Raw genomic sequence first — 19,275 nt, 5'->3', positions numbered from 1 at the left:
AAGAGGGCGTTAGAAGACATTCAAAGAATACAGACGTGCCACGGGCGATGGAGCCTATTGGAGGCGAGTGCGTTCGTGTTGAATCAGTCCGACTGAAGTTATGCAGCACAGGACAATGGGGCTGCTTGAGGAAAATCTCTTTTTCACTGCAGGTTACTTCTCAACTCACAAGCAATCTACCAAGATATCAGATCCGATCACCTACGCAAACTACTATTGGTGAGATCATAGACCACGATAGGAGCCTGTTGGCGTTACACGCCAGTTGATACATCAGAAATTCAGCCACTGAGATCGGATCTGAGGTACTTATGGTGGCCGGTGCGAATCACCGGGTGACACAAAAATCAGGAGAGTCCGTATGGTAGCCACGGGTCTACGGATAATTGCGAGGCTGCAGTGGATCAACGAATTCCGTTTTTTTTCGGACTTCCTTGCACAATGGAGCGTACAGCGTAGTACAGCACTCGTCCAACATGGCTGTAGACGCTTCTGTGAATGTTCAGCCGTCGCAGGAGCGACACACAGTAGAAGCGAGGTCTCGGAGGACGACAGATTTCCTTGGGCTACTGGTTCCAGAATTCCGGAACAGTGCAACATGGCCCTTCAGACTGTGGATCGTCTAACGCCTGTCGCCACATTTGATGATGACTCGATAGCATACACACTCGAATCTTGATTTAACGACAGGATCCCAGCTGTCGTCTGGGGCGCGCCGCGATATTGTAAGCTCCAGTCAGTAGTTTCGCCCGCTCTGGACAAAGACGATTCCACTGGGAAGACGGCGGACTGAACACAAGGTGGAACGCGCAAATAAAAATACTTCGCAGCACAACCGGCAGTGTGCAGTGGTATCCGTTTAGTTCATTCGTGGACGAAGGTATTAGCAGAGCGATGAGTGTGGTTAGTATCGCATGACGTTTCCCTTCGACCGGCATACTAAGCCCTGTACGACTGATGGCCGGGGCGAGGGGGTGTGGGGGGGACGGTTATCTAGGAATTCGCTGCTTTGTCTCGCCCGGTGATCTTCTGACACCGGAAAAACCCTGCCACCAACGTTGGAGCATGACTGTGATACACCGGATACCAATTGCCGACGGTGAGCCGGTGCTTCCTTTGATAATTATGGTAGGGACCAACAGATCTGTCCAGTACAGCCAGTATAACTTATCATTGTTGTTGCCTAGTCCCTCATGTGCGGACAATGAAGGTTCCTTATCGGTGTACAAGTCAACCTCCGGTGTCTGTGCAGTGCAGGAGCCCCAAACTAGATCTTTCCGTGATACCGGCTCAGAGGCAATCTTGCAGCACATAGGATATGTGCCGGTCTGACAGGAATTGCGATGCGTGCTAGCCACACCCGTGTTACGGTGTGGTTCCCTCGAAACCCGTTGAATTTTTCGCTCGACAGCCGCGTGCATGATATGTGGCGAGCCCGCGGTGTTTGGATTCGTATTTCACCCTCTGCCAATATCAACCCATGCCTCCGATCCAGTTTCTCGCGGCGAAGTGACCAAACGCACGACTATACTCGTCGCTGCACACGAGACACACAAGAAAGGAGCCTTATTGTTGCGCTGGAGCTTGCTTCAGATGCGAATTGAAATGGGGACGTGGACTCGACTGCAGGAGTATCTTGTGGCCCCAGCGTACTTGACATTTTTTAAAAGGGAAGCGCCGTGATGCATGCGCACTGGACTGACGGTATCCGTTGAATTTCGCACAGACAGTCTACTCGGCATTTGCCCCCTTTCAGCTCTACCATACACCGTCCAATTATTTTCAGTCACTCCCTTCTTCTACTTGATCGCGCTGGCCTCTCCCATGACATCGGCGTGGAGGCGGGCACTCTGTTACGCTGCGTGCTGAGCTGGAGCGTGCATGCACCGGAAACGGCATCCGCCTCAAATTCTGGCGTCGTGTCAAAAGATTGGCCAGATTGCTGTTGATTCCTTTCCACGTCAGCTTCCGAGTCACATGTACGAAAGGCCAGCGCCGTAGGGGGGCCTTAGAGGCCACAAGCGCAGAAACCCACGGGGCGAGCAAAACATCTGCATCGCTGCGGCGCGTCGTTGCCGGGGGCCCGTGCTGGCTCAAGGCTTGGGCTAGCCCAAGAAAAGCAGTTGGTCTTGGACCCCCACAGATGTTAGTCGGGCGTCCGCGACGTTTCGTTACTTGCTAGCGTCAATGTCGTTGGAGAGAATTTACCTTGGTGTGGAGGAGAGAGGCACTTTCCCGGCCGCGGGAGGTCACCAGTCGCCGCCGGCGTTGCGAGACGCTGAATGAGAAGCTTTGCCTGCTACCTGATCTGAGGCTCCTTCACCTGAATGAAAAACGGGACAAATTGACTCAACTCCTCAAAAAAATGCGTCTCTCCGGTGTCCGTTTCCCTCGATGTCGCAGGACATGCGCACATACAGAGCCTCTACCTCTGTGGCGAAAGAACATCTGCGACTGGAGTCGCCGTGGCGATGTGTTAAAAGCGCCCCGAGGTGCCGCCGAGGAAGCAAAATCCCTCCCGCCAGGACCTAATCTGCCTGGGGGGGGAGCGACGCAAACCGGCCCCGCGTCTTGCTTGGACAGAGAATTCCACGCCGCTGACTCCTTACAGTTGGTTTTACCCGAGTACATTGGGGGCAGAGAAAGAGAGCTCTTTGCTTTCGATTCCCCAAAACTCAGGTTCGGTCAGTGCCCAAAGTGTCGCCTGCTTCGACGGTGGCTCGGCGGCCCAGTGCCCGTGTCGCCGGCGAACCTTGAGGTGGGTAACTCCCCGATCAAGGCCCCAGTCCGTTCTTCAGACCTCTCCGTTGGAAGAAATCCCGGGATTTGTCGGTTTTCGACAGTCGCCTCTGTCCGGCGTTCCGGACCAGGTAGGCCTAGCCCGGAGCTCGCATCCCCCGACGAGGCTGCATTCTCTGCAGATTTGACTCTGTCCACGCCTGCCGACAGCTGTGACGTTCTCTCCAACGCCCACGAAGAATGTACCGATCCCGGAAGCAAGTGGAGCTCACTGCTGACTGCCGAAACGTTCACAAAAGATAACCGCTCAGAGGATGTTCAGAACGCAGCCATGGCTCCGCCGCATGGCTGCCGGGGACCTGGGCCACTGACAATGCTGCAACACCAGGGAAGAGATGCCGGTGTGACGCAAGGAGAGGAGACGGGGCAGTCTTTTGAAGGCAACACGCTGGACACAACGCTTGCGCTCTCCGACGTGTGCGACCGCATTCTCTCTTCAGAAGAAGAGGCCGCTCGACTCCTAATCCTCGAAGGTGCCGACCTGGATGCTCGCGTGGGCGGCTTCGAAGGAGCCTGGCAGGTTGTGCGACGCCTCGCCGAGCAGCCCAGCCGGATCCAGTCCCCGAGTACACCTGGCTCACAGCAGGCGCGTAAAGCTTTCCAGGATTCGCGGCCGACTGGCGACAAGCCGAGCAGCGAAACGGACGGACACTGCACGGCGCCTACCACCTCTGCTGTGGTGAATCCTGCAGTCGTCTCACGAACTCCGTCCGATCCAGCAAGACTCGAAGATGATTGGCAATGGCCAGAGCGAGAGCGCAGTGGCTGCTGGCAGCATGTTGCTCAGCACGTGTTCACGCTTTCCCCCTTTCTCCCTGTGGCCCCGGCGCAGGTCTCCAGCGGAACCGGGACGCGCCCGACAGCGCGAGAGGCTTCAGACAGGTCCCCACGTGCAACAGAAAATGTGGCAGGCGAAGTTGACACATTCGGTTGCGGACCAACGCGGGGAACAGAGTGGAGCCGTTCCCAGACGGACCACCAAGTGCTCTTGCCGCTCGCGTCTGCCTCTTCGCGTCTTCTGAACATGTCTCTTGGGCTGCCACCGGGGCAAGTCGTTTTCAGTCTTCTCCCGGAAAATGCCGACGCGACGAACGCCAGTCGATCGGGGTGGGGGTTTCCAGAGGCGCCGCACCCCCGTGAGGACGGTGCACGCAGCCGGCGAGTGGTGGGGCCTTCAGCGGACGGGGGGACAGCGGGAATTTGCGAACGTTTACTGCTGCCTATTGTGTATCGCGCAGGTCACGGAGCCGCGCACAAAGACACGGCGACACCGGACGCACCAGCCGCGAAGGAGCACAGGTGCTCCGGTTCGCTCCCGCTAGAAAGAGAAGCGAACTCTGAGGGCTTGTCGCCAACCGTCTTCTGCTACCCGATTTTCTCCAGGGGGTCTTCTCTTCACTCCATCCTCCCGTACGTGACCAAAGGACGCACCGGTCCCCAGACGCGGCACCCCACGCTGTGGCGGGAAGCCCGTGGGGAACCGCTAGGAATGCACGTGTCTCCTGGCCGACTCCGGGACTCTTCGGTCCCGACTCCGATGAGCTCTCGCCCCAGGTGCAATGGCGACGACTTCCTTGGTCCTGTGCTGCAGCGGCGGAGTTGCCTGGAGCCGGCGGAGAACCTTTTCCTTTTGTTTGCCTTCTCGTCCCTTCCGGCCTCCTTCAGTGGCCTGCCGGCGTCGCTGAATGCACCGGGACGCAGCTATCCCGACACGGGCCATGGTCCAGTGGTGAGGAGCTGCGCTCGCGGCCTGGCGTTACGACAGGCTGAAGACGCATTCGGCGGCACAGGCACGTCCCAGGCGTCTCCACAGTTCCCTGAGCTCGTGAGACAGCTTCTTCGCCAAGTTTTGCCGAGTCTCCCGAGCCTGCATCCGCATCTTCTCCTGGACGTCCTGTCCTCGAGTCTACGCCTGTCACGCTTGAGTGCGGCTCTTCAGTCCACAGTGGATCGTGGCGTGCAAAGTGGCGAGGCAAGGCCAGCGCAACGCCGCAGCCGTGGGGGAAGCCTTGCGCCTTGTCCGTCTGACTTTTTGGTGGTTCTCGAGGCGCTTCTGCCCAGGCTGCTGGCACTTGCTGCGCCCCAACAATCGGAGGGTCAACATCAAGACGTTGAACTCTGGGAAAGGGCAGGCAACGGGCGAGAGTTTGCCGAAACAGACAACGGCACGAACGCCGCGTCACTGCGATCAGCGGAAGGCGAAGACCGTCCAGCCTTGCCTCTCAAGTCCCTTGTGACGTTCATTTCCATTCTCAACACGAGAGGAAACTTCCGGCTACCAGAGCAGTTTGGAGATGCCATCACGACTCTGACAGACTACTGCTGTGAGTCACAGGAGAGGTCCTTGCGCGGACACGCGAACAGCTTTTCAGCTCCTCTAGCAAGCGCGTGGCGGAGACGGCGTGTGCCAAGCGTGAACATGCACGGGCGGCGCCACTGAATCGGAAGCACTGAAGCGTGCAGCTGTGGCAAAACAACTCACTCAGGAGCACACCCGGGAAAGCTTTGGGCAAAAGTGCGGCAGTCGACACCACCAAGGATTGCCTGTGCTGCCCCACGCCTCGCGTACAACATGTGCTTTCTGTGGGCTAAGTTTCTGCCCGTGCCGCAAACTGGAGTGGGTCAGTGTCGACAAATTACCCTTTTCTGGGGAGGATCTACTACGCGTTGGACTACTGGTGTAGATCCTGAATCTCTTTGTTTGCGGGATCCAAGTTCTGTTGTGCTTTTCTGCCGTGTGCGTTTGCTGCAGGTGCACGACTGCAGAAACTTTTTCCAGTCGACGTCACTAACCTCGTGTGCGCCTTGAGCCCTAAACACGACGCGCAGCACGCCGCTGGTGAGTTTCCGCAAGCGTCCCCCCTGTCCGCGTGTTTGGGGGCTGGCCTTGTGTGTGGCCGCTTTGAGCGTCCCGCCTTCTTGCTGAGGCAAAACAGACTCAGACCAAACTCTCTCCTGACGAGAACGAGGTTCTGCGACTTGGCTGCAGCTTCGGGAAACGCGAAGGAACGCTTGTGGAATTGTGGGAACGCACCCGGAAGAAAACATAGCCGCTAAAAATCCGTCCTGGTTCGAGTTAGACTTTCGAGAAGCTCAGTCGGAGACTGGTGCGGTCCTGTGTCTCTATCGTACGGAGCAGTTAGCGCAGCCTCGGGTGAGGCCGGAAGTTTGATCTGGCCGATTTCCTACCCTGCCTGTTCCTTTTGCAGCCTCCGATGAGTTCTCCCTGTTTTTGCTGGCCAAGTTCATCCAAGAGCGACCTGACCAACTGAAGCCTGAATGGCTCGCACTGGTGATTGAAGCCTACACGCGAGCGGGCCTAGAGGTGAGAACTTTCCCGCCAAATCTCCCCCTCCCTTCCCCCAGATGATTGCAGGCGCAGTTCTCTCGTTCCGGGACGCATGCGCGGTATTCCAGCTCCACTGGCACGTATGGCCGCGCACACCAGAGGCGCGCGGAAGGCTGACCGGAGAGCGGAAACTCGCGTTGTGCTCGCGTTCTTGGGAGACCGCGTCTGTGTGCAACAACTGCTTTCCCCGAGGGTCGTGAGCCTGTGGTGTACGGCGACCTTCAGGCGGCGAAGAACCGCGGAAAACACTGATGGCGAGGCAGAGACACATGCCTGCTCATCAGGGTGAATTGCTGCGGCCACTGCTTTGCACCTCAGGACTCTATGTTTTACGAGGCGCTGAGCGAACAAGTGAAAAGACAGTTTTCGGCGTTCACGACCCCCGAACTGGTGACGATCCTCAGTGGTTTTCAGAAGGTACGCCCTCCCCCCAGACTCAGGTTGGTGGCAGGAACGGAGGAATCCCACTTCTTAATGTGGAGGAGGGAGACACCGCGCCCCCAGGCCTGTTTCGCACGGGGCGACGCCGGTGCGCAGTTGCGGGTTGTTGTCTGGCTCTCTTGAGCGCAGTTTTGCTTTAAATTCGCGGACATACGTTTCCCTGCTGATGTAGCGCAGTGGGAGAGCGGCGCGGCGAATCCGGATTGTCGGCGTTCCTGAGGAAGAAAACGTTCTCTGGAAAAGGGAGCAAAAACTGGACTGGTCGTCCATTCCAACCCCTGAGACGATCGCCCCGCCCCCCCCCCCCCCCCCCCCAGCCGCTTGAGACGCAGAAGTTTCGTCCGGCTCGGCACGTGTATGTGTCCCCGCCCGGAATGTTGCGTTGCGCGATGTTGACAGGTTCGATTTCGAGACCAGGCGCTGCTCACTTTAGCGTACGCTAGCCTGGAGGAGGGTGCACGACGCCAGATGGGCGCGTCCGCGCTTCTTACCAGCGCCACTGATCGCGGCGTCACCTCGGATACCGTCGGCGCAGGATCGTCAGCAGGTCGAGGCGGGCCATGGAGGGAAGCAGGTCTGCCTCCCGGCGCTGAACACAGGCACGCATGCGCCTCGCTGAAGAGTTCTGGAGAGGCGCTGCGCCTGCCCTCACGGTCTGTGGTCGAGATGGCCATCAACACAGCAGGTGTGACAAAAAAGCGTACTGCCACTGTTTGCTGGACGGCGAAGAGAGGCAGCGTTTTTGCTCGCTTCTTGGGCCGTTAGGCGCTCGCGAGAGAATGCGCGTTCGTCGCTCTCGGCAGAGACGCCGAGAGCTGTCATGCCTGGGTTGTGTTCCGCCTACTCCCCATGCTGATGTGGTGCACACACAAGAGCGGATCAGGGAGCTCAGATACGCAACTTCGAGCCAGCGTCGCAGCGGCAGGCAGATCGGAACCTGTGAGAGCAGTTGACGGTTTCAAAGCGGCGCTCAGGTTTATCTGCGCAGCCAGGTGTATGGGGCCCCTGTAGCTGTGTGTACTTGCTCACTGGCATCCATGTGTCGAACTGACGCATCACCAGTGGAGAACGGCGATTGCTCAGCGACACGAACGCGTTCCTCTCTCGTGCTTCGTAGGTCTCCTTGACGTCACGGAGGTTCCGCTCCAGGCTCTCTGGCGCCTCTACGTAAAGCACCTTCGAACGGAAGTGACCGCTCTCGAGCGACGCCCCGTGGGTGCCTCGCGGCGACGGGCGTTGATTCATGATGTTTCGGCTCTACTGCCGCAAATGGTTCTTCAACAACCCGAGGAAGCGGCAGAGCTCATCGACATATGGCTGCGCATATGCGAACCCGTCTGCAGCGGCGAACTGAAACAGAGATTCGGAGCGCCTGCTCAGTAAGCGGCTCCTCTCCACCTTGACTGACCACTGACGATTCCGGGTAGAGAAGGGGGATACTGAAATCCAGCGCTTTTAGCTGTCTTAAGCAGCCCTCGGGGGTGACGCTGTGGCCAGCTGGTCCATTCCGGTCCCCCGTGGTCTGCATGGCGCGCAGCAGGAAGTTACGAGTCGCTGCTCTTATGCTCGTCTCGCCGCCTCTCGACACTCGACTGTGTTCAAATCCTTTCTTTCGTGCGCTATGGTTTGCGTCCTCTGTAGGAGACACCGGCTTTTATGCGAGGCGCATGAGCTTGGGTTGCTGGCCCCGATGCCGGCTTCGAAAACACGGACAGAGAAGCTAAAGCAGCTAGACGAAGCAGTAAGTGCAGCGGCAGTCTCGTCGCGTTGTGCCCGTGGGAAGAAAACGTTCCGGATCGCGGATCCTTTGTACAGAGACACTACCTATTTATAATGTGATAATAACAATACATGGCCTACCTATGATCGTCATACTGGACGCTTTGCCTCGGACGTTCTTTGTGCAACTCTTCACTGTCCGTGAGTTCGCTGACCAACCCGGAGAGAGAGAGTGCGTTTGAGTGCAACAGCTCCGTGGAGCCGCCTTCGAATATCGCGAGGCATCGCTCATGCTTCTTCACACGGTTGTGACCGCGGCGCTCGAACCTGCGTTTTTCTGAGAGGTGTGGTGTTTGAGAGTTGTGAGTGTTCGCATCTTGGCCTCTCTGTGCTTCCTCCCTCTCCACCGAGTCAGGGTCGGCGCTCGCCTCTCGCGAGTTGGCGGCAAATGGTGTCTGTTCTATGAAGTATTCGCCGGCGTGCATTGCGTGCATTGATCTTTGTGCATGGCCCCTTCGAGACTCGAGACCGGGCAGACACCCAGAAAAGGGAGACTGGCTCTTCCCCCGTGAACCTCCCTGAGTCTGTTTTTCCGATGCGCTTGAGCAGCTGCAGCGAACGACTGCGCAAAACGACCGCGGGGATTCGTGGGCGCCCGAGTCGTCAACGTTTCACGTCGACGTGGCCTCGGCGCTGCTGTCGCTGAATGTCCGCTACGAGGCTGAAGTTCGGGTCGCGAAGCTTTTCATTCTCGATCTGATCGTCGCCCTACCAGGAGACTGGGCACGCGAAGCGCAACTCGCGTCCCCGCGCGAGACAGCTAGTGCCGAAGCAACTGCCATCTCAGAACGCGAGGGACAGGATCCAGAAGCGCGGGGCCTCGAATTGCCTCGGAGAGATGAGTTCCGCAGCCCCGAGCGCCTGGGTGTCGTGGAGAGTGTCCCTCCAGACCACACACACACAGACCACGCCGCGGAGAGCCAGGTAGCGGAGTGGAGAGCCCTGTCGGCGTCGCCTGGCGTGCAGGCTGTTGCGTCCAGTCTCTGTGGAAGTCCCAGAGAGGCTAAAGCAGACTACAGCGTGTTGAACGCAACCGTTCCGGACTGCCCCGGGGAGGCCTCGAACAGCCACCAAGGGCACGCGGGAAGACCAGGCGGGCTACGACTTGCGGGCCAGCAGCCAAAGAGGACACATGCGGCAGCTTCGCCCTCCTTGCGAACGACTGGAGCCTCCACGCTTGAGGCGCCGGGAAAGCGCAGGCCTCCTGGCGACTCTGGGTCGGTCCAGGCGTCTCCGCCGATTGGGGAAGTTCTCGAATCTCGGGGAGCGGCCAGTGGAGGTTGCTCAGACTACACGCATGCTTCCTTCTTGGCAAACGTCTCCGGTGCTCCGATTCACGGTGACTGCCAGGGGCTCGGCGACGCGCCTTTCGGTGGACCAGGCCGGGCACGCCGCTCGGTAGAAGCTGCCTGGAGGCCAGGCCATGCGGAGCACACGTGCAGTGCAGTGCCCGAGCTACACGCAAGTCCGTATGCGAGAGAAGTTGAACGCGAGATCGAAGATCCGTGGAGCGTGAAAGAAAGGAAAAAGACCGAGCTTCCGTTCGAAATTCCTTCAGGCTGGTGAAGCTGGCGACGGGGTAGAGAGAGGCGCCGCGATCGGCGAGCCGAGGAGCCTGCAGTTCTAGGATCGGACTCCGAATGCAGCGTCTGCGGCACAGCGTGTGCGCCACACGCCGACTCAGGGAAGTCAGCCGGCTCTCCCCTCGTGTTCTCGACGAAATCAACGCTACTCGAAAACCACAGATTCCACAGCAGCGACCCCCCCCCCCCGATCCAATGAGACGCTCGGGCGTTTCAGCTACCGTCAACCTTACTATGGGGGAACTCGGAGTGTACCTGAAGAAAACGCGGACGACGATTAACCAGTCCTCGCGCTGTCTGTTCCGTGGAAAAAACTGTTCATGTGCGCCAGAATTTGTCCAGGACAATCGCGCCGTTCTGTGTGTAGGTCTCGGCATTCCCTGAGAGGATTTGCTCCCGAGAAAATTTGGGGCAGTTTTCTGTGGGACAGTGTAGCGGAACCACCTGCGATTTACATCGGGGCTTTCGCCGCACCTTTCATTGACGCGCAGACGTGTCAGTGATCAGAGGCCGTGTCTCTGCGCTTTGGCTGGCTGCGTTTGAGGCCAGTTCGTGCCGTGAGACGGCTGCGGAGTGTCTCAGAGGCCCAGCCGTTTCGAGACACGCGCCTGTGTGTGCCCGCATGTATATACCTGTCTCGTTCTCCAGATATATGCATGTGGGTTCTTGGTGTTTTCAGTGAAACGCGCCACACCGATGCTGCTCTGCGTCGCACGAAATGCCTAATCCTCTCCTCCATGGAAGCAGGAGAGGCTCCCCGGCCGATTCGCGCGCAGGACCCGAGAGGGATGGTCGATTGCGGCGGCAGCACGCCATGCTTTGGCTTCAAAGCCTTGGCTGTAGAGAAAAAGCATTAACCGAAAGAAGGCGCTGTGTTTCACATAGGTGCGCGCAGTTTTATGACACTGGCATCATTTCTAGTGCTCAAACATGCGCCTGACGCGCGCCCCCACTCTGGGGTTCCACGTCGCCTTCTTTAGTCCTCGCTAGGCTCCACTTGAAGACCACCGCTCTGAGCCAGCTCGTCAACGTAGCTTTCGAAAAACCCACCAGCCCCTTGGCTGCTGGTCCCCCATAGTGCCGCATAGGCGCCGCGTTCGCCCCCGAGCATTGCACCCTGTACAGCTGCTCTAGGGGCAGCGTCTGCACGCTGCACACTCTCCTCGGTCTCTCCGGCTGTGCTCTGCCGACAGCCGTTTGCTGGTTTCTCTCGGTCTCTAGAACTTAGGTCGACGGCACTGCCTACAGTTGCCGCGCCCGCCGCCCGACTGACTGCCTGCACAGCCGCCTGAGGAGGCGCTCCGTCGGCTAAAGCCGCAGCCGCCGCAGCTGCGGCCGCAGCCACAGCCTCCGCCCGGAGGCTCGCCGCAGGTGGCCGCTGTCGGCGTTCCGCCTGCAGCCGTTTCTGCTGCGCTTCGAGCAACTCGTACGCCTGCTGGCCCGTGCGCGAGGGGTCGCCCAGCGGCGAGTCTGCAGGGTTCCCTGTGAGCGTGGCCGAGGTCAGTCCGCCCGTGCTTTCCCGGCGCTTCAGCTCTTCAAGAAAGGCCTCCTGCTGCATGCGTTCTTGCACTTCAGGCGGATCCTCCAGGTGGTGGTGACTCCCTCGGCCCTGAAAGAACGGCAGAAACGCCTCCATCTGGTCCATCGGAGTCGTCAGCGACGGCCCTGGCGCATGTCGGCCAAAGCGGGAAAACGTCTCTCTCCCGCCGTCCCTGAACGAGGCGCCCGCCTCGCTAGACGTCTCAGCCCGGGCTCCAGAAACGCTGTCCGGAGCGGAGTCTGCGTCTGTTTCCGGGGATCCGTCGCGCTTGCCTGCCGGCTGATCTGCCGCCCGCTGCGTCTGCTGGCGAACGTGCTGAACGAGTTCGTGGTCTTCTTTCTTTCGGCGGTTCGCCCGAGCGAACCACTCTTGCGTGCTGAAGGAGACTTTCTCGGCTTGCCAGCTGGCTGCAGCCTTGGAAGGTCGCGCACGCACTGGCCTCGACTCAGAAGACGATTCAGAAGGCTCGCTGGCGCGAGCAGGATCGGCGACTCGCTCCTCGACGCTGGCTTCGGCCCCCGCCCCGCCCGCAGTCTCGGTCTGGACACGCCGAGGAACACCATTCCCGTCAGTTCTTGCCTCGGCCGTTCCCGTCCCTTCTTTGTCAGCTCGCGCGTCCTGGCCTTCTCGTGAGTTCTCCGTTTCGGGCGGCTTCCCCAGACACATCGGGAGGGAACCGCCGGAGCCCGTCCTGACGCCCGCGCCCGCTGCAGTGTCAACAGCTGTTCCTTTCTGGGTTGCTTCCTCACCTCCTCCGTCCGGCCGCTGAGCAGTGTGAAATCCTTGCCTCCGACTGTGAACATCTTCCCGTTTCTCTGCGCGCCCGTGCACGCCTTCCTCCTCACCTCCCCTGCGTGCGGACTGCCGCGTGGCCTTCTTCGCCCTCAACTCCCGGAGAAAGCCATCGAGTTCCTCCTCTGTGAAGAAAAGACGCCCGATCCGCTCGAGTTCAGCCTCGTCAAACAGTTCCGCTTCCTCGTCGGGGCCGCCGAAAGGGACCATCCCAATCTCGCGCCGTGCTGTCGGATCGCGGCTCTCGCAGCTCTCGCGGCTTCTCGCCTCCTCGCCTTGACGGCCTGCGGCCCCGCGAGGCGCGAGAGACGCCCCGAGCAGCTGCGGCTCTGCGTCCACCACGCGAGCCTGTTCGTCTGTCGGACCGAAAGGCGCTCCCCACTGATCCGGCCGATCGCCTCTGGCCTTTCTCTCCTGGACCGCCGCAGCTGCCAAGGCGGCCAGCGCTTTCGGGCTCGGCGGATGCGCGCCCCGCAGCGCAGCCGCTGCGGACTTCGCGGCAGCCTGCGCGTCGCGCTCGCCTCGGGCGACTGCGGCCGTCAAGGCGGCCGTCGCAGAAGCCGCTGCGAACGTCGGCGCCGCTGCGCTGAGAGCCGCCGCGGGGTCATTCGAATCCGCCAGTGTGTACGCGCCGCGCTCAGCTGCTTTCTGCAGATGGTCCCGCGCGACCGCGGCGAACCCGGACGGATCCGCGACGGCTGCCGCCGCCGCAGCGGTGCATGCAGCCGCGGCGCGGGCGGGGTCGTTCGGAAAGGCCTCTTTGAACGGCTCGGCGATCGAGTCGGCGTCTTGCGGCCCCAGGGCTAAGGGATCCAGGGCGTCTTCGGGGCCCGGAGACCGGAAATGCGGATCGGTCTGGAGGGTGTCTTGGAGGGCCAACGGCGGGACAAACAGCGGGCCCGCCCCACCCGTCCGCGCCTTCTGGTCGTCTGCAGGCGACGCGCGGGCAAGCCTTTGGTACTGCCGAAACATCGCCAGTTGCAGGTCGCGGTGCTCTTCGTCTGCCATCCGTTTCACGTGCTGTTCGCGCGCGATCTGGCCCAGGAGCTCGCGCGTGCAGGCGCGGAGAAGTTGCTCTTCGTTTGGAGCACAGTCGGTGCCTTCGGGGATCCGAACCGGTGGAGGGTCTCCCCGTCGGTCTCGCCCCTCGCTCGCATCGGAGGAACGCAAGGTGGAAAACGCGTGGAATTGCCCGAGGCGCTGCGAGGGCTCCTCGTCCTGCTCGCCGGAAACGTCGACGATGCCTGCCGGCGGGGCGGGGTACGCCCCTCGAGACGCAGGGGAAGGCGAGCGCCCGGAATCGCGACTGCCACTGGAGGCATTCACAGAAGGATGAGCAGGCGCCTGAGATGCGTCGCCGTTTCTCCTTGGCACTGCCCGCGGACCGAACAGCGACTCCGCCGGCTGTGGCTGAAAGTCCGGGCCTGACTGTCTGAGAACCCGTTCAGTGAAGTCGTCACTCGGAGTCGCGCGACTCTGCCCACCTCGCGCCTCAGATCTCTCCTCTCCCGGGACCGTGGAATCCGGCGAAAGACCACCCGAGAGTCTGTCGCGGGTGCGGGCGTGGCCGCGGTCTGTTGCCTCTTTTCGGGCCTTTCCGCTGTCTCGCGCGGGTCGGCCTGCCACCGAATCTGAGGCGCTGCACTGCCGCCCACCTGTCTCGGCAGGCTCTGCATGCGTCTCAGGTTTCCAACCACGCTTCGCCTCCTCGAAGACTTTTTCCGCAACGTCCAAGTCGCCTTCGTCGCCCGGGAATTCGGACTCAGCGTCCAAGGCTGCCTCCTCCGGCCTGGGGAACTGCTTCGAATGAGCACTCGTGAGCGCCGCCTGCTCCAGTGCCTCGCGTTTTTCCGAGGGAAGCGTCTCGGAATCAGGCCCTCTTGAGGCAGGGCGCGCTGCCCGCCGCGCCTCGCGCTGAGCCTTCAGCGCCGCGTCCTCCGCCTCGATGGCGGCGGCGGCTTCTTCCAGTCCTCTCGCCGCAGCGGCTGCTCCACGTGGATCGGGCGCGAACAGGTGCACTAATTCGCGAGGGGCGCCCTGCCACGCCTTGAGTTCCTTGATAAAGTCTAACGCCCCAGGCTGTCACACAGGCACACACATCGGAGGCACGCAAGAGTCCAAAACCGCCAGCACAAATGCACGCGATGCAGAAGGAGAGAAGAACCAGAGGAGCAGAACCCGCTCCCAGCACTCGCAGCTCAGAACGCGCTGTTTGCAGGGAGGAAGGGGGGGGGGGGTCCGTGGCGAACTCCAAAGAAAACCGAACCGACAGTTCGCGTGTTTCTGCATGAACACGACGGCCGCTCCTCCGTAGGCACACCAAGCGAACTGGACATGGAGGCTTCCCGAAGGGGCGACCGTCCGGATCCTCAAGCTTTTAGACATTGCCCAGAAGAAAGCCGCGGAGCTTTTCCTGGCGTACACATAACAGGAATCTGTTTGCACCAAATACTCCTGGGGGTGTTCACCCCGAGACGTCGGACACCTCTATACGAAGCGACATCCTGGAGAAGCCAGGTCGCCTGTGTCGACGAAGAGCCGCACGCGTCCAGCAGGAGAGTATCGGGGAACCTCGTGCATGAATGGCTTCGAAACGACGGTTTTCTCCCACGCCCGGAACCGATGCCTGCTTAGAAACGCATCTGCAGTCTTACGCGGGTAAGGGCTTGGCCGAGGACAACCCCGTCGAATCCACTCTTTGCACACTTCGTCGCCTGCGCGGTGGACGTCAGGCCGCCCGAAGCGAGCACGATGACCTCAGGCGAACACACACTCCGCACTCGGAGAGCATGCTCAGGTATAAGGCGACCAGTGTAACGGTCCCACTGATTCACCTGGAACGAACAGAAAGCGAAGACAGAGAACGATGGACTCTGCGCGCGCAGTCCGAGAACCGCCAACCCGAAAACAGCTGTTTCCCTGGAAGAATTTGTTGGACCTCTCTCCCCCTTCTACCCAGGCGCACACAGGCGCTGCAGCAGTGCCGTCTCTTCACAGCACGAGAGAGCGTTTTTCCACTGAAGAAAGCGATGCACGAGGAAGGGCGCTCGAAAGCCGTTTGCCCTGAAGAACTTCCCAGAGCACGGGATGGGTCGCGCGTCTACAACGCAGGCCTGCGTCGCGTCCGCGAAAACAGCCCCACTGGCGCGGGTGAACTTCCTTGGGCGTGTCCAGCGACGCCGCTTCGGAGAGAAGAACTGCTCTTTTCTGCAAGTCGTCTGTGGAACTGTGGAGTCTGCGGACCAACCGCTGCGCATCAGGACCGGAGGAGCCTCGCCTAACACCTCCCATAACTACTCGTGTTGTACCACCGAGGGTGAACAGAAGAATGAAACCCAGAGCAGCCCACAGGTCAACTGTTCGTTGTGTGGCTGCTGACTTCAGTCCCGATACACCACAGTTTTCTGCGTAAACTGAGGAGTCACGTAGGTGCAAACCGCGCACGGATTAATTATGTCCATCTGTGCCCTCGAGCCTTTTTGCCAGTCTCTTTTTCCGAATTGGAACCCCGTGGAACGACAGCTGCTTCGCCGCCCAGCGACAGGCGCCACGGCCTTGCTTACCACGAGCAGCGTCGCTCCAGCGTCTTCCGCCTGCTGGGCTTCGGCTTCACTGTGCACTTCGACAAGCGCCTGGGTTCCCATGGTTGAGCAGGCAAAGAGCAAATCCTCCAGATCTTTTCCGGCGACGCAGAAGTGCAAATAAACCCCATCGGCCTTCGCCTCAACGGCCTGGGCGATCTGCATCGGCACAACAGCGCAATTTGCACACCGCCTTGCGTCGTGTCAAGATCTCAAGAGCGGGCGCAGCGCCTTCCTGCCCCAAGACCAAGAGGGAAATTCCGGCTGCAAGTGTGTTCCCGCCTCCTCGTGGCCAGCTTCCTGTGGACGGCAGCGGCCTCGCCAGTGAAGAGAAGTTTCTTGCTTTTCGTTTCTTGTCCCTGCCTTTGCCTGAGATTGACACCTTCCACCCGAGACAGAGCTGTCGACGCGGCGACATGCCCCCACCCTTCACGCTTCTCTGACGCCCTCCAGCGTGCTGACGGATTGAAACGCTGGCGCTCGAGATCGCGCAAAACAGCACACAAGATGCGGCAAATGACATCTCGGCGACGCTCAGAAAAAAACCGCTTCGGGGGAGTTGCCAAAGCAGCGCATACCTGGATGGGGTGAATGATAATATCCTTCATCACCACCGCAGGCCGTTCGGACCAGCTGTACGCGTTACGGAGCGCCTTCGTCGTCGCTTCCAGGTCTTCATAGCTGCCCCCCCAGCCTTCTTTGTTCGTGTTCACCAAGATGACGTCTGCGCCTGGCGACGAAAGGAAAGAGCAAAGGGGTTCGAGACTAACGTGCAGAAGGTTCGAAAGACGCTGGGTGTCTCCACTGTATACGCATTGCCACTCACGCAGCCTCGGACCAACGTCACCAAACGGAATTGCGGGCCGCTCCAGCCTCGTACGAACGAATCACACCTTCCGACACGAGAAAAATCAAGACACGCAACCGGTTTTTCCGTCCATGAGCCGTAGGAATACGCCGCGGCATGCACTTGGGTCGTCTGCCGAAAGCGTGCGTAAGGCACGCACGGATCATATTTGTGAAGATTCCTTGATTTTACGTTCTCTCCTCGTTCCACAAGGTGCGGCGACACGCACCGGCGCTGGCACAGTCGACAGCAACGTCGCCTGGATTCCGGTACGACAGACGCCGAGGGTCGACCGCCAAGTTCGTGCAGCTGCGTCGCTTCAAGTCACAGGCGACGCTCAACCGGTGCGGCGTCTCCGGTTCCTGAAGAACTTCCTGTAGATCGTAGCGTGGGTGCTCCCCGCCCACACGGTGGCTGTGGGACTGGAGCGCCTGTTCACACTTTGGTTCCTGGCCCTCTTCCCGGGCATCTTTCCCGAGAACTGCCTCTCTGTCGCGTTCTTGCCAGCGAGCGGCGTGCATTGCGCGGATCTTCTCGTCGCGTTCACGGACGTGGGTTTGGATGCGCATTCGCTCAGTCAACTTCGAATTCAATGTGTGGTGCACGTACGCCTGCCGGAGGGCGAGGGGATCCAGCAGACTGCCGTGCTTCTCCACCAGGAGTTTCACCTGCAACGTGTTGCAGCAGGGAAGTCGCATTCAGCAGACCGACAGGAAAACATCTGAACGAGCGCGCAGCTGCCGGTGAACCGGACAAAAAGACGCGGTGAAGGAGTGGCAGCCGCGAGGACGCAAACGAGACAAACCAGAGCTAGTGCGGTTCACCTGGTAGAGAAGCGTAACTCACCGAAGGAGCATTTCCGCCAGGGCAGTGTGTGTGCATCACGGAGGAATCCGTGTCTCACAGTGACCCCAAAGAAGCTACACAACACTGCGGATTCTCGCCTCATTTCCGCGTTTCCTGTAGCAGTCGTGCGCCGCCCACGGGCGCCAGAAAAAGACTTCCGCAGGACACACAAGGCGTGACAGCGTACCTCATACTGCTTCGCCTCCAAGAGGCGCTGAAGCTGGTCGAGTGCCCGCGACGGCAGTCTCCGGTCCCTGACCGATGCTCGGAGGCGAGACGCCCCGGGGCTGCTGGCAGGCCTCTCCTGGCTCTTGTCATTTGGAGATTGCTGGCGGTTCCTCCCGTGGACGTTCGGCAGCAACGGCAGAAAGGACTTGTGCAGAGTGCAGCCTGGCAAGAAGCAGAGGAGCGCCTGAGGAGCATTCGCCGGCGGGGCTGGAAGTCGCTCAACAGGAAGGCGCGGTCTGCTGGGAGCACGCAAGGAACTGAAAGAGGCGAGAGAAGGCAAGGACAAGGTCGAAGCGGAGGCGGGCGAAACAACAGCCAGATAAGACGGTCCCGGAGAAAACACCCGGGACGAAGAGCATCTCTGTAGCTGTGGGCACCGGAGAAAGGAGGGTCGAGCGGCCGTGGCAGCCCGGGCGGTTTGAAACGCGATTCCTTCTCCCCTCTGGGCAAGAATGCGCCAGGCGAAGTGGTGCGCAGTGGAGAGAAGGAAGAACAGCAGAGGAACCCTCGAGAGAAGCCGCGCGGGGGCCAGCATCAGGATCGCCTAAACACCTCACGTCTACAGTGCGTCAGCAACTCGGCCCTCTCATGTGCGACTCCAAGACTGCGTATCGAGTACGGACCCCTATTATGATCCCTGAAGCTCCAAACGGGGCATCTCTCGCTTGACAATGACGCCTTTCCGAGGCACTTTTTGGACTCTTGCCCCACCAAAGCGAAGAAGGCGACACACTGGAAGGAATACCATGATGTTTCGAAAACAAACGCGGGCTAAAAGTACTCAGGGGAGAGAGACTTCTGCGTACTTGTCTCCATGGGGTGACACGCCCCGAGTGGGAAAAAAGGAAAATGTCTCACCCTGCCCAGTGGACGATGCCACCCCCCGGCGGTGTGCAAAGATATCGTTGACGGCCTTTTTCACGGCAGCGCGTTTTGCCGCTGGGCACAAGCGCATGTTGAACACCAAAAAGACCACGTACCAGAGGAAAACAGCCCTTTCCGAATAATGTCACAGGAGGCTAGCGCAGCTCTCGCTCAAGTGGACTGGGTCGGGTGATTTGACCCGGCATGCAAGAGAGTGATGGCGAGACACGAAACGAATTGCGCTTGTGTGTGTTAGCGGCGTTCACGACACAGTAGCTCCGGTAGACGACACCGGTTTTTTCAGGACCTCGCAAGTGCAAACAAACAGAAGAACTTCAATCCAAAGGTTTTTAGTGAGGACAGAACGAACGTGGAATGGGCCAATTTCTCGTCAATCGACGGTTTCACCAGGCAGCGAGAATTTGCCAGCAGCTGTCGAAAAAATCGCTTGCATGCGCCGCTGCCGAAATCGAGAGAAAGAGTGCGATACCTACGGGGGTCGAGCGTACCGTGGTCACAGGCGTTCACATTTCATTTTCGAAGCAGCTTTCTTCTGTGTCCTAAAACTCCATGGCTTCTCCACACTTGCACAGGAACCTTCGTCTCTTGCATGCCATATTGAATGA

The 19,275-nt window shown here is 59.9% G+C and overlaps 2 protein-coding genes across 2 annotated transcripts; one reads left to right on the top strand and one right to left on the bottom strand.

Moving 5' to 3' along the window:
* Positions 1 to 2,365: 2,365 nt before the first annotated feature.
* On the top strand, positions 2,366 to 9,934 carry NCLIV_053070 (conserved hypothetical protein; the record flags this gene model as incomplete). The annotated part of the gene is made up of 8 exons (XM_003884860.1): positions 2,366 to 5,123; positions 5,552 to 5,638; positions 6,009 to 6,124; positions 6,467 to 6,565; positions 6,989 to 7,274; positions 7,707 to 7,968; positions 8,231 to 8,330; positions 8,918 to 9,934. 8 exons carry the CDS (start codon positions 2,366 to 2,368, stop codon positions 9,932 to 9,934), a joined length of 4,725 nt encoding a protein of 1,574 aa, XP_003884909.1.
* Positions 9,935 to 10,927: 993 nt separating this feature from the next.
* On the bottom strand, positions 10,928 to 18,320 carry NCLIV_053050 (putative indole-3-glycerol phosphate synthase domain containing protein; the record flags this gene model as incomplete). Its single annotated transcript, XM_003884859.1, has 6 exons — positions 10,928 to 14,362; positions 14,938 to 15,117; positions 15,847 to 16,023; positions 16,443 to 16,594; positions 16,941 to 17,379; positions 17,745 to 18,320. The coding sequence occupies 6 exons, from the start codon at positions 18,318 to 18,320 to the stop codon at positions 10,928 to 10,930; spliced, it is 4,959 nt and encodes a 1,652-aa protein (XP_003884908.1).
* Between the last annotated feature and the right edge of the window lie 955 nt (positions 18,321 to 19,275).

This window comes from Neospora caninum, chromosome X (genome assembly GCF_000208865.1).
Source record: "Neospora caninum Liverpool complete genome, chromosome X".
Classification (NCBI taxonomy): Eukaryota; Apicomplexa; class Conoidasida; order Eucoccidiorida; family Sarcocystidae; genus Neospora; species Neospora caninum.
Note: the sequence above shows the minus strand (reverse complement) of the source record. Positions and strands in the feature narration are given on the sequence as shown.